General features: G+C 56.4%; 1 protein-coding gene across 1 annotated transcript in view; it reads right to left on the bottom strand.

Moving 5' to 3' along the window:
- The window catches only part of EXTL1 (exostosin like glycosyltransferase 1), a 22,058-nt gene extending 11,264 nt beyond the window's left edge, over nt 1-10,794 (bottom strand). Inside the window, exons 1-4 of the mRNA XM_006159475.2 lie at nt 10,759-10,794; nt 7,521-7,549; nt 7,347-7,438; nt 3,868-5,020 (exon numbers count right to left, since the gene is read on the bottom strand). Of these exons, the coding sequence (XP_006159537.1) occupies nt 3,868-5,020; nt 7,347-7,438; nt 7,521-7,549; nt 10,759-10,794 (1,310 nt within the window). The remainder of the gene's footprint in view (nt 1-3,867; nt 5,021-7,346; nt 7,439-7,520; nt 7,550-10,758) is intronic.
- Nucleotides 10,795-11,215: the final 421 nt, after the last annotated feature.

Genomic DNA, 11,215 nt, shown 5'->3' with positions numbered 1-11,215 from the left:
TCTCCTCCATTCTCCTCTCGGGATCTTGGGCACGCACGCACACGCGCCCGGCGTGAGTTTTAAGCCACCGGGTCCGGGACGCGAACCGCAGTCGACTACGTGGGAGTCCAGCGACATAGCCATTACGCTAACTGCTGGTTCCCTGGACCAACACCGTTTGAACAGATGGGAGACTGAGTCCCAGACACCCACAGGCTGGCTCAGAGTCACAGAAAGGGTGGGGACAGAGCGGTTTCAAGGAAATGAAAGCATTTCATGGGCTCTGAAAAGCATCATGGGCCCTAGGCATTGTGTGACTTTAAATCAGGGCCCGAATTTGTGTTCAAATGGTGTGGGCGACAGCGGTTTGCAGGTGGGCCACGTGGGAAGGCCAGCCCGCGAGGGTTCAGGAGATCCGGAGCTCAGGGCCTCCTGTGCTCGGGGTTCTGGCTGCCTGGCCCCAGTGGAGTGCGGGGCTGGCCTGTCAGGAGTGCTGTATCTCTCTTTCCCCGTGAGTAAATAAATAACAATTTTTGAATTTAAAAAAATATGGAGGAGAGATCCAGCAAGTGGCGTGGAAGTTAAGGACTGGATCCCACACAGATAACTGAATGGTTCGAGTCCCAGACCTGGCCACTTGAAGATCACATTGGTGTGCACGCATGCCCAAAACCCTGAGAGCGGAGGAGAAGGGATTGCAACGCAGCCATCCCCCCCAGAGAGTGATTTCTCACCTTCCCTCTCTCTGTTGGTCTCTCTCTAGCAAGCACACGTGCCCTACGCACGTGCACACACACACACACACACACACACGTGTATATATACATATACACATGTGCGTACATGCATACATACCTGTACATGCACGTACACATATCCATACATACGTGTGTACATGTACACACATATACTTGCATACACACGTACATGCATATACATACATATAGTTACACATATATACACATATACATACACAGACATACGTATATACGCACACACATGCATGTATACATGCACACACATACATATGTGTACACACCTACACCTACACCTACATGTATATACACCTACACATATATAGGCATATACATACATATGCACATATACATATATGTATATACAGGTGTGCACATATACACACGCCTCACATGTGTATATATACACATATACATACACATATACACATGTGTAACATATATACACATGCACCATACGCATGTGCTTGCATGTATGCACATGTATACACACATACACACATATACACATAAACGTGCGTGTGTACACATACATACATATACAAGCATGCATATATACACACATACACGTATATGTATCCATATATGTAAATTGCTCATACATATTCAAAACACAGGGAAAACATACTAGACTGGAATCCGTGTTTGCTCCAGGAAGGGAATCTGGGAGGCCGGGAGACAGGGGTGGGTGAAGACTTTACTGTACACCCTTTGTACCTTTGGGATTTCGTACCATGAGGATGAATTCCCTATTCATAAAAATAAATACATAGCCATCTAAGTGGGTGAGGCTTGTTCCCAGGCAGCAGAAGGCTGCCCCTGCAAGGCAGAGAGCATGGGCTTTCGAGCCAGCACCCAGGGGTCAGTCCCAGCTCCAGAAAAGCAAGGGGGGCTCTGGAGAGAAAAGGACCCTGTCATGGAAGGGCGCGCCTGGCTCGCCCCCCTCCCAGAGCCTCAGCTGCCTACTCCCCACAATGGGGACAACAACACCCTGCAGGGAGCTTGAGAGGATCAGAGACGACAGCACCTGGCCCGAGCAGGGTCCCCAGTGTGAGCTTGTCCTTGCCCCTCCCACAGCGGACTGGGCGTAGGACGGCAGCAGGTCTGCGAGCAACAGCTTTTCTTTTTTTTTTTTTGAGAGAGAGATTTTGCTATAGGGCATATGTGTTAGCCAAGGAGGCAGAGAGAGAGAGAGAGAGATCACCCTGGGGGAGGGGTGGCCATGGCACAGTCCTTTCTCCTTCGTTCTCCTCTAGGGATTTCGGGCATGCACGCACATGCGCCTGGTGTGAGTTTCAAGTCCCTGGGTCCAGCATGTGAACCACTGTGCCAGCAGGTGGCAATTCACACGTCTTTCTCTGGTCAGTGCTGGTTTATTCACACCACCTTGTGGGGCCCGACCTGTGGCTGTGGCCTCCCTCTCCCGCTCTGTCCCTGTACTGTCTAGCTCAGGAGCTGCCTGGCACTTCTGAGACACTGAGGCTCGAGCTACCCCAGTGGGCGCAGGTCCTGTCACCCCCAGAGAGGCCGAGACCAGAGAGAGAGAATGCCTGGAGCTCAGAGGACGACCGACGAGAGGCTACCGAGTTTTGCACCTTGGAATCAACTTCTCAAAAAGGCCAGATGGTGACCCCTGCCGCTTGGAAAACCGCGGCCAGGTTCCTGATGCTGCGGTGAGCACCTCGTGCACCACGAACCCGCACGCGGCTCCCTCACGGCATTTCCCAAGCAGTTCTGGCTAAATAACTTTGCCTCGTCAATACCCAACTGCGTGGCGTAACTCAGTCAGCCCAAAGAGGAACTTCCTGCAAGCAAGAATAGCTGAGTGCTGAATCCGAGAAGCCAGGGAGGCAAGCGGCATTGTGGTCAAGGCGCCAGACGCCTGCGTGAGTGTCTGCAGTTCAAGTCCCACACCTAGCAGCTCGCTCGCTCGCTCACTCGCGCGCTCTGGTGAGTGCATATGCCCTATAGCAAACTAAAAATAACAACAGCGGCGATAAAGCAAATTAAATAATTCTTACAAACAGAAACTTTATCACCAGAGTGAGGTCTGTCTGTGCCCTGAGTGGGAGAGGCCTGGGGAGATCTCGATGTGACCATTCAGGTCAGTGCTCTAGGGACGGGTGCCGGCAGAATGGCCAAGAGCTTGGGGGGGTGGCGTTCCACTCTTATCCCCGGCTGAGCGAGCTCCCTGGAGGCCCATGCGCCTTAGGAGGTAGGCTGGCCCCATACCCCCAGGGGCCCCTCGGTTAAGAGAAGCCCCAGGAGCCCAGCAGAAGTAAAAATGGAGCTTGCCCTGAAGAATTCCTGGGGGGCAAGCAGCTCTCAGAATAGCTGGGTTGTAGCGAGAACAGGGAGAAGTGCCTAGGGGACCTGAGTTTCCAGCTCAGGTCAGCCCCAGGGGCAGGCGGGGACTCTGCCACCAGCTCCCACTGCCGGGAGGCTGCTGCCCTGGGGATGCAGAGGTTAGAGAGCTGGGGCTAACACCTGGCCAGCTCCCGCGCCCCCACACAGCAGGGCCTTCCGCTGGGGACCCGCGCCCCATCCGCCATAACCAAAGGCTGTTCCCCAGAAAGAGAGGTTCCCAGCCGTGCCGTTATTCATCTCCACGATCCGTCTGACTGATTAAGGGGTTGGTCTTAAACCCTGGCTCGAAACTCAGAACGCTCAGGCCGAAGGCGATGCTGGCGGTGCTCTTTCTGGCTGGGTGTCCTCGGACAAGTTACTCGGCCTCACTGAGCTTTAGTGTCTGGGACACGGACACATCGAGGATAGCACTTAGCATTGTGCTATAACCAACTTCTTAAAAGCGCTTAGCACGGACATTTTACAAGTGTATGTTAAATCAAATATTAGAGTAGGAGGACCAGAGTGAGAGGGCGCTAGGAAGTGAGTCGTGTTTTGTTTTCAACCATCTCAGAGAACAGCGAACCGGCCTTTGACACCCTTCAGGTAAATCCCCGGCTAGGCAGAAGGGCTCCCCGCCGTCTAACCTGACTCTCCACTGCGGTAGCCCAGGCCCAGTGTGCCCGGCCAGGCTGGTGCTCCACCTCATCCGCCCTCTGTCCTGGCGGCTGGCTGGGTCCTGCCTCAGCGCCCCTCCCCACCCACTCCCAAGGGAAGGGTCACTTACTGCTCTGCTCCAGCGTCCTGCTCACAGCGCCCGTGCCAGGGGCAGGCAGAGGAGTCCGTGCCTGCTGGGGGCCCCCCGCCGCTCTCCCCTGCCCAGGCCAGCAGGGCTTCCCTGGGCTGAGGGCTGTACTGCCGCAGCCGGCCAGGAGCGCCCCCTCGCAGGGGGTGGGCTTCAGGCAGAAGTGGGAGAGCCACATCGAAACCCGGCCGGAAGGTGTCCACCGTGGGGCTGGCCTCGGCCACCATGGCCTGCCCCAGCTGGAAGGTCCGGGGGCAGGGGGCTGCGTGGAGACTGATGACCAGATGGTTCCTGCCCCCATGCCACAGCAGGGGCTCCCGGCCACACTGTCCAGCCAGGAGGAGGAGGCAGGCCTTGGCGGCGGCGGTGGCGTAATAGCGGGAGCCCTCCACAGAAGCCAGGACCCTGCGCTGGGTCTCTGAGATGGGCCCAGTCACTGGGTGCACAAATACCTTGAGGCCGTCGCCCCTGCATTTCGAGGTGTCAAAGCAGGTTCCCCAGCTGCAGCTGCCGCCACGGGGGCCCTGCAGAGGTGGACGGGCATCTTCTGGGTGTCCCCCAGGCTGGGAGAAACTCCGCAGGAGCTCTGCATCCAGCCAGCGCGGCCAGCCATTGGGGGCCCGTGACTGAGGTCTGGGAGACACTGTCAGGCGGAGAAGGGGCGAGACTCCCAGGAGGACAAGGAGGAGCCAAGAGGCTGACAGTGCCAGCCAGAAGGATGCTCTACTCCGTCGCTGGCACTGCCCGGGCTGGGGAAGAGCGCGGACCCAGGGCGGCGGGCCTTCTAGTCTAGCATGCTCATTGCACAGACGGGAAGACTGAGGTCCAGGGAGAGCACGCTGCCTGCCTAAGTCTCTGGCCAGGTGTGAGGGGCCAGGCGGGACCCAGCTCTCCGGACTTGCCTTCCTGAGCTCAGGACTCTGCTCCCTTGGCTTTTGGACAACCAGGCCAGCCTCTGCCCTCCCAGAAGGGCCCCCTGCCCCTGGGCTCTGCTTGGGCTGACGCAACCTCTGCCCAGACTGCAAGGCCGTGACCCCCTGCCCTCCTGGCTGCGCCCCTTGACCTTGGCTTCGGCTGAAAAGGCTGCCTGCCAGGCCATGGGCACTGGTCAGGGCTACTACAGGGGGCGGCTTGGCTAGGGGACAGGACTAGAAGGGGCAGGGCTGGTCTCCCCACTCCTCCCTGTCTGAGCAACCCAAGCAACCTGGGCCACCATGTACCCGTTGGCAGGCACCCCTGCACTGTGGGCCCTGTGGCTGGGTCTAAAAGTAGCTGTGGGTCATCGGGGTCAGCTGAGGTCAGACCCCGGGCGCAGTCGGTGCACCCCCCCTGCCATGGGGGCCAGAGGTCTCAGGGCCCGGTCCTCTTCCACTCCGCCAGACGCTGCCCGGCTCAGCACAGCAGGTCCTCCCGCAGCCCAGCCTTCGGCTCAGCGCCAGCACCACGCAGCAGCTCCTGCCCTGGCCGGCCTGGCCCGCGAGCCCTGAAGCCTCTCTGCCGCCTCTCCTCCCTCTCCTCCAGGCAGCATCTGGCCGCCCAGGTCCCTCTCCCAGTCACAGCTCAGCTCCTCCCCTGCCAGCCCTGATTCGCTCCTGGCCGGGAGGCAGGGTCTCCACTTAACTCTTTCCTTGCTGGCCCGGAGCACTCTCAGCCGGCCCAGAGAATCACAGCTTCTGGCCTGCTGAAGCCTCCAGCAACCCCCAAGGCAGAGATTTTTTGGGGGGTCTACAGGTGGCCTAGTGTCTTCTGCACTAGACTCCCACATGGCTGACCGTGATTAGAGTCCCAGACTTGGTGGCTTGCTTTCTCATTTCCTCTCTCTCTGGACAAATTAAAAATTAATAATAATAATAACAATAAATAACGTTAAATAAAATAATTAAACATTTTAAAAATGTATTTTAAATTTAATTTATTTATTTAATTTATTTTTTTTCTTTTGGAGAGGTTTTTGCTATAGGAAACGTGCACTCGCCAGACAGAGAGAGACAGAGAGACAGAAAGCGAGAAATCACCCCCCCAGGGAGGATGGCCACGTTGCAATCCCTTCTGCTCGATTCTCCTCTCAGGATCTTGGGCACACACGCCCGGTGTGAGTTATAAAGCCACTGGATCCAGGACGCAAACTGCAGTCGACTACATGGGAATCCAGTGACATAGCCATTACGCTAACTGCTGGTCCCAATTTAATTTATTTTTTAAAGACTTATTTTAACTTTATTTATTTATTTATTTATTTATTTATTTAAATTTGACCAGAGGACAGAGTGAAAGGGAAAGTGAGAACTCAAGCCACCAGGTCTAAGACTCGAATCACAGTCAGCCATGTGGGAGTCCAGTGCCGAAACCATCATTCTACCTGCCGGCCCCTTATTTTGAATTTTTAAAAATTTTGCTAGAGGGCACATATGCTCATCAGAAAGAGAAAGTGAGAAGGCAAGCCACCAGGTCCAGGACTTGAACCGCGGTCGCCCATGTGGGAGTCCAGTTCCCTAACCACTGTGTAACCTGCTGGCCCCCAACTGTTGCTTTTCATAGATGGAAAAAGTGAAGCTCAGAGAGAAATGGGACCTTCCTAAGGTATCCAGTGAAGTGGCAAGACAGGGACCCAAACCCAGAATCCTCACGGTAGGGCACCTGCACATCAGCAGATGAGCGCACAGGAGGTCAGTGAGGAGCTGAGGGGCGAGGGGAGCTGGTGCCCTCCATTGTCCCCAGGCTGGTCCCCTCTTCCTTCAGCACCCACCCCACCTCAGCCAGCCCCAGCCTCTCGTCCAGTCCCAGTCATTCCTCCCCATCAGCCCCTGGTCCCTGGAGGGCTGCCCCAGCCCTGCCTGGGCGTGGCTCTGCGAGGGAGCGACAGCGGGAATGGTGACGCCACCTGCTGAGGCGTCGAGGCAGTCGGGACGTGGACTCTGGCCCAGTCTGACAGGGAAGGGCTTGGGGAGCGGTAGTGTCAGGCGTCTGAGCGGATGGTTGCCAGGGTACATCGAGGGCTCTCCCGTGAGTCCCCTGTGCCACTGAGGGGCCAGTCGGTCGGTGGCGGCTACTCCTACTGGGGTGCCCTCCCTCCCCCCACCCCGCTAACTCCTCCTGGTCCTGCAGGAAGCCTCAGGCCAGGTTCTCATGCTAGGGCTTCCTCCCCCACCTCGCACGCACCCACCCGCTCAGCCAGCAGACACGCTCGCGCGGACGGAGGAAGAGTGACGGTATTCACAGGCAGCTCCTGTGTGCCCAGATGCTCGGGGCCAAGCATTAGCTCACCTAGTCCTCTCCCCGCCCCTGAGGGAGCCACCGCTGCAGGCCCCAGTTTGCAGGTGAGGAAACCGAGGCTAGGGAACTCAAGCGACTGGCCGGAATTCCCGCAGCTCAGCTCAGCTCAGCTCAGCTCAGCGATTCCGCTCGCGTCCACTCCCTAACCACGCGCAGTCCGCCTCCTGAGCGAGACAGCCGCGACCCACCGAGGCCAAGCTCACTGATGACCCCACGACCAGAGAACGGGGTGGGGGGCACTGAGCGACCCTGCCCCAAGATCCGCAGGACAGCAATGCGTCTTCAGAGAGGAGGACCGGGAGCATTGTTAGGCTGCACAGCTCAAGTGCTCTTAACAAGCTGGGCGTTCCTGTGTAAGTTACTCCACCTCTCTGTGCTTCTGCTTCTTCATCTGCAAAATGGGGGGCTAATAACAGCTCCTTCCTTAAAGGCTTGCTGGGAGGATTACATGAGATCAGGAACGCCTAGCACTGAGCTCACAGCCTGTCCCGGGGCAGGCCCCTAACACATGGTGTCCTTCCACCCCTCATCAGTCCCGGGGAGGTGAGATGCTTGTCCATCTGGCAGAGGTCAGGGCCAGGACTGGGGTTTCTTCCTCCTGCACCCTGTGCTTGCTGCACCCCCACGCCGCTCTGAAGGAAGAAGGCACTTAGACTCAGGAGTCGGTCACCGTGGAAACCCAGCTGCTGCTTGTTCCTCTAGGCCCCTCTGGGCTTCTGGGCGTCTCACTGCAAAATGAGCAAGCGTCCTAGCCGGCAACCACAGACTCTGCAATACCGATCAGGTCCAGCCGGGGGCGTCTTCCTGCTCTGCCCCACTGGGAGGCAGATCCCTTCCTGCCCAGAGTGGGTAACCCACACCTGGATCCCGCCTGGCCAGGTCCAGGGAAGTCCCGGGGACCCAGGGTGGGGCTTGGGGACAGCAGGTTCTGGCCTCTGCGCTGATCCCAGGCACAGCTGTGTAACTGGACAAATCACACGTTTTTGTGGCCTTCATTTTCTTATCATCAGTCTAAAGTGGCGGCCAGACTGGGCTGTCCAGAGCGAACGGACCTGGAATTCTTACTCAGAAGGGATCCTGCCACAGGTTGGAAGGTCAGTCTCTATCCTATTAACATCCGACGTTTAGGGAAATTATACAAAACAGGGACGTGGGGGTGGGACTGGGCGGCCTTCGTTGCCACTGGCCGTTGTCTCACAAGCTCCCTGGTGTCAGGTGACCCTCTACGGGAGAGTCACGTCCTCTGGCGTTTTGCTCCCTATGCATTAGGGCCCAGACTTTCCATAAGTCTGAGAACTAAGACGCTAACTTTTTTCTTTTTAGGTTTTATTGCGATACGGTGTGTGCCGCTGCCGGAGAGAAACAGAAAGAAAAAGAGTGAGAAAGCACCCACTGGGGGGCTGGCTATGCCGCAGTTCTTCTCTCGGGATTTCGAGCACACGTGCCTGGCGTGATCTTCAAGCTGCCGGGTCGGGGACTCGAGCTGTGGTCAGCCAGGTGGGAGCCCAGCAGCCTCACCACATACCACCTACTGGCCCTGAAGATGCTAATTTGTAGAAAACAAGGTACAGATGATAGTGACATAAGGACTTCTGACCTCAAAGTCTGTAGGTCACAGGCAGTGGGCGTTGCCCATTTAGGACCTCGGGCACCTGTCCCCGCATGTCCTGTGCTCTCACCTGTGAGTCTGTCCCCCTGACGGTCTCCCCACTGCGGGAAATGCCACGACGGCACGTGCTCACTGTGTATTTGCGTGATGACTTTTTTCTTTTTCTTCTTTTTTTCTTAAAAAATTTGCTATAGGGCACATACACTCGCAGGAGAGCGACAGAGAGAGAGAAGTGAGAAATCACGCCCCAGAGGAAAGGACCTGCTGCGATCCCCGCTTCTCGGTTCTCCTCTCAGGACTTTGCGCACGCACACATGCACACACACCCAGCGAGTTTTTCTTTTCCTTCCTTCCTTCCTTCTTTCCTTCCTTCCTTCCTTCCTTCCTTCCTTCCTTCTTTCTTTCTTTCTTTCTTTCTTTCTTTCTTTCTTTCTTTCTTTCTTTCTTTCTTTCTCTTCTTTCGAGAGATTTTTGCTATAGGGCATGTGTGCTTACTGGAGAAAGAGAGAGAGAAAGCAAGAAATCACCCCTGGGGGAGATGGCCATGCCACAGTTCCTTCTCTTCCATTTGGGGATTTGGGGCACGCATGCACATGTACCTGGCGTGAGATTCAAGCCTCTGGGTCCAGGACTGGAACCATGGTCAGCCATGTGGGAGTCCAGTACCTTAACCGCTACACCACCTGCTGGCATCCCCGGCGAGTTTCTCAAAACACCGTGTCCAGAACTCAAACTATGGTCAGCAATGTGGGGATCCAGCGCCTTTACCGCCTCGCCACCTGCTGGCCCTGCATGGTTTCTGTAATAGTTACAGTCTGGGAGCTCACGGAGCATGGTTTCTGTCTTCTATAAAACAGGGACCCTGGGAAGGGGGCGATGTATTTGCTGACCATATGCTGAGGCGCCACTGAACTCTTCGGGCCTGTGACTTCACTTACGTCTCACAGCTGAACTGCGAAGGCAGGTGGCTAGTTGCTCCATTTTACAGATGAGGTTCGGGAGGTTCACAGAGGCGAAGAGAGTGCCCCAAGGCCACACAGCCGGTGAGTAACAGAGCCTGGATTTAAACCACCAGGTGACGAGGGGATGAGTCCCTCTTCACGGGTATTGTGAGATGAGACAGAGCTTGGCAAACAGCGTGGGCATGTGGATAATTGCAGTCAACCCACGTTCACCTTCGAGTCAGGCACATGTAAGCCTGGGGGGCTTTCGGCCTCCCTGGGAGGCGACTGCTTAGGGTGGATTTCTGTTATGCAGCGAAATCAGGGGGCATTGAGGGGAGCAGGCATCCCTGCTCCAGTCCCCCGCACACAGCATGCTGTCCAAGCTCCGTAAGCCCTGGCCTGTTTTCCTGGACAGGGTCCCGGCAACAGCAGGGCTAGACAAGCAAAGGGGCGTACACTCTAACCTGATCTGGAAGTCGTTCTGCTCCGCTGTCCTGAATGTTTCCCTGCGTTGGACTCTCCTGGAAAGTTCCAGAAGCTGTGCAGCCTCTCTCACATCAGTTCCCGCGCTCTTCCAAGCAGCCCACACTCTGACCTCTCCACCCCAGGCCGGGGTTCCCAGGGGCTAACTGATGGAGCGTTAGGCAGGTGTTTACGCAGGCGGGCTGCTGCACCTCAGCTAATTAGGCCCGCTGTCCAAAGCAGTGGCCGCGAGGTTTGTTTCTCTGCTGCTCACTCCCAAGGGTGCCACTCCTCAGAGCGAGCAGCTTCCGTGGGGATCTGGGACACCCAGCAGAAGGGTGGGTGCTGGGAGCCAGGGAGCAGACCCAGCCTTGGCTTCGGGGATCCCAGTTCTACTCGGCGAGTCTGGGGGCTGCAGGAGTCTGGCCCCAGAGTGACATTCGTTAGTACGCGGTGATTATTCCTCTAATTAACGATGGAGCCCCTGCGAGGGCTGGGCCCTTGGCTCATTTCATTCTCACAACCACCAGAAGAGCTGGGCTTTTAGCTCTGCAGGATTAGGAAGGAAGAGGGGGCGTCACTCACCTTGTGGGTGACAGCTGGGACCCAACCTATGCTCATGCTCGTTCTCTCATGCTGTCTCTTATTTTATTTATTTATTTATTTTTTTGAGAGATTTTTGCTATAGGGCACGTGCGCTGGCCAGAAAGACAGAGAGACAGAGAGACAGAAAGCGAGAAATCACCTCCCCAGCGGGGATGGCCACGCCACAATCCCTTCTCCTCCATTCTCCTCTCGGGATCTTGGGCACGCACGCACATGTGCCCACTGTGAGTTTAAGCCACCGGGTCCGGCGCGCGAACCGCGGTCAACTATATGGGAGTCCAGCAACATAGCCATTATGCTAACTGCTGGTCCCTCATGCTGTCTCTTATAAATAAAGGAAATAAACTTAGGGAAAACAAACAAACACAAAGCAAGCCCCATGGCCTCTCCTCTCGGCTCCTGAGGCCAGCTGAGCTGTCTGCCGTGGGCCTTTCCC

Source organism: Tupaia chinensis, unplaced genomic scaffold (genome assembly GCF_000334495.1).
Source record: "Tupaia chinensis unplaced genomic scaffold, TupChi_1.0 Scaffold000628_1, whole genome shotgun sequence".
Lineage (NCBI taxonomy): Eukaryota > Metazoa > Chordata > Mammalia > Scandentia > Tupaiidae > Tupaia > Tupaia belangeri.
The sequence above is the reverse complement of the archived record's forward strand: the minus strand, read 5'-3'. Positions and strand labels throughout refer to the sequence as shown.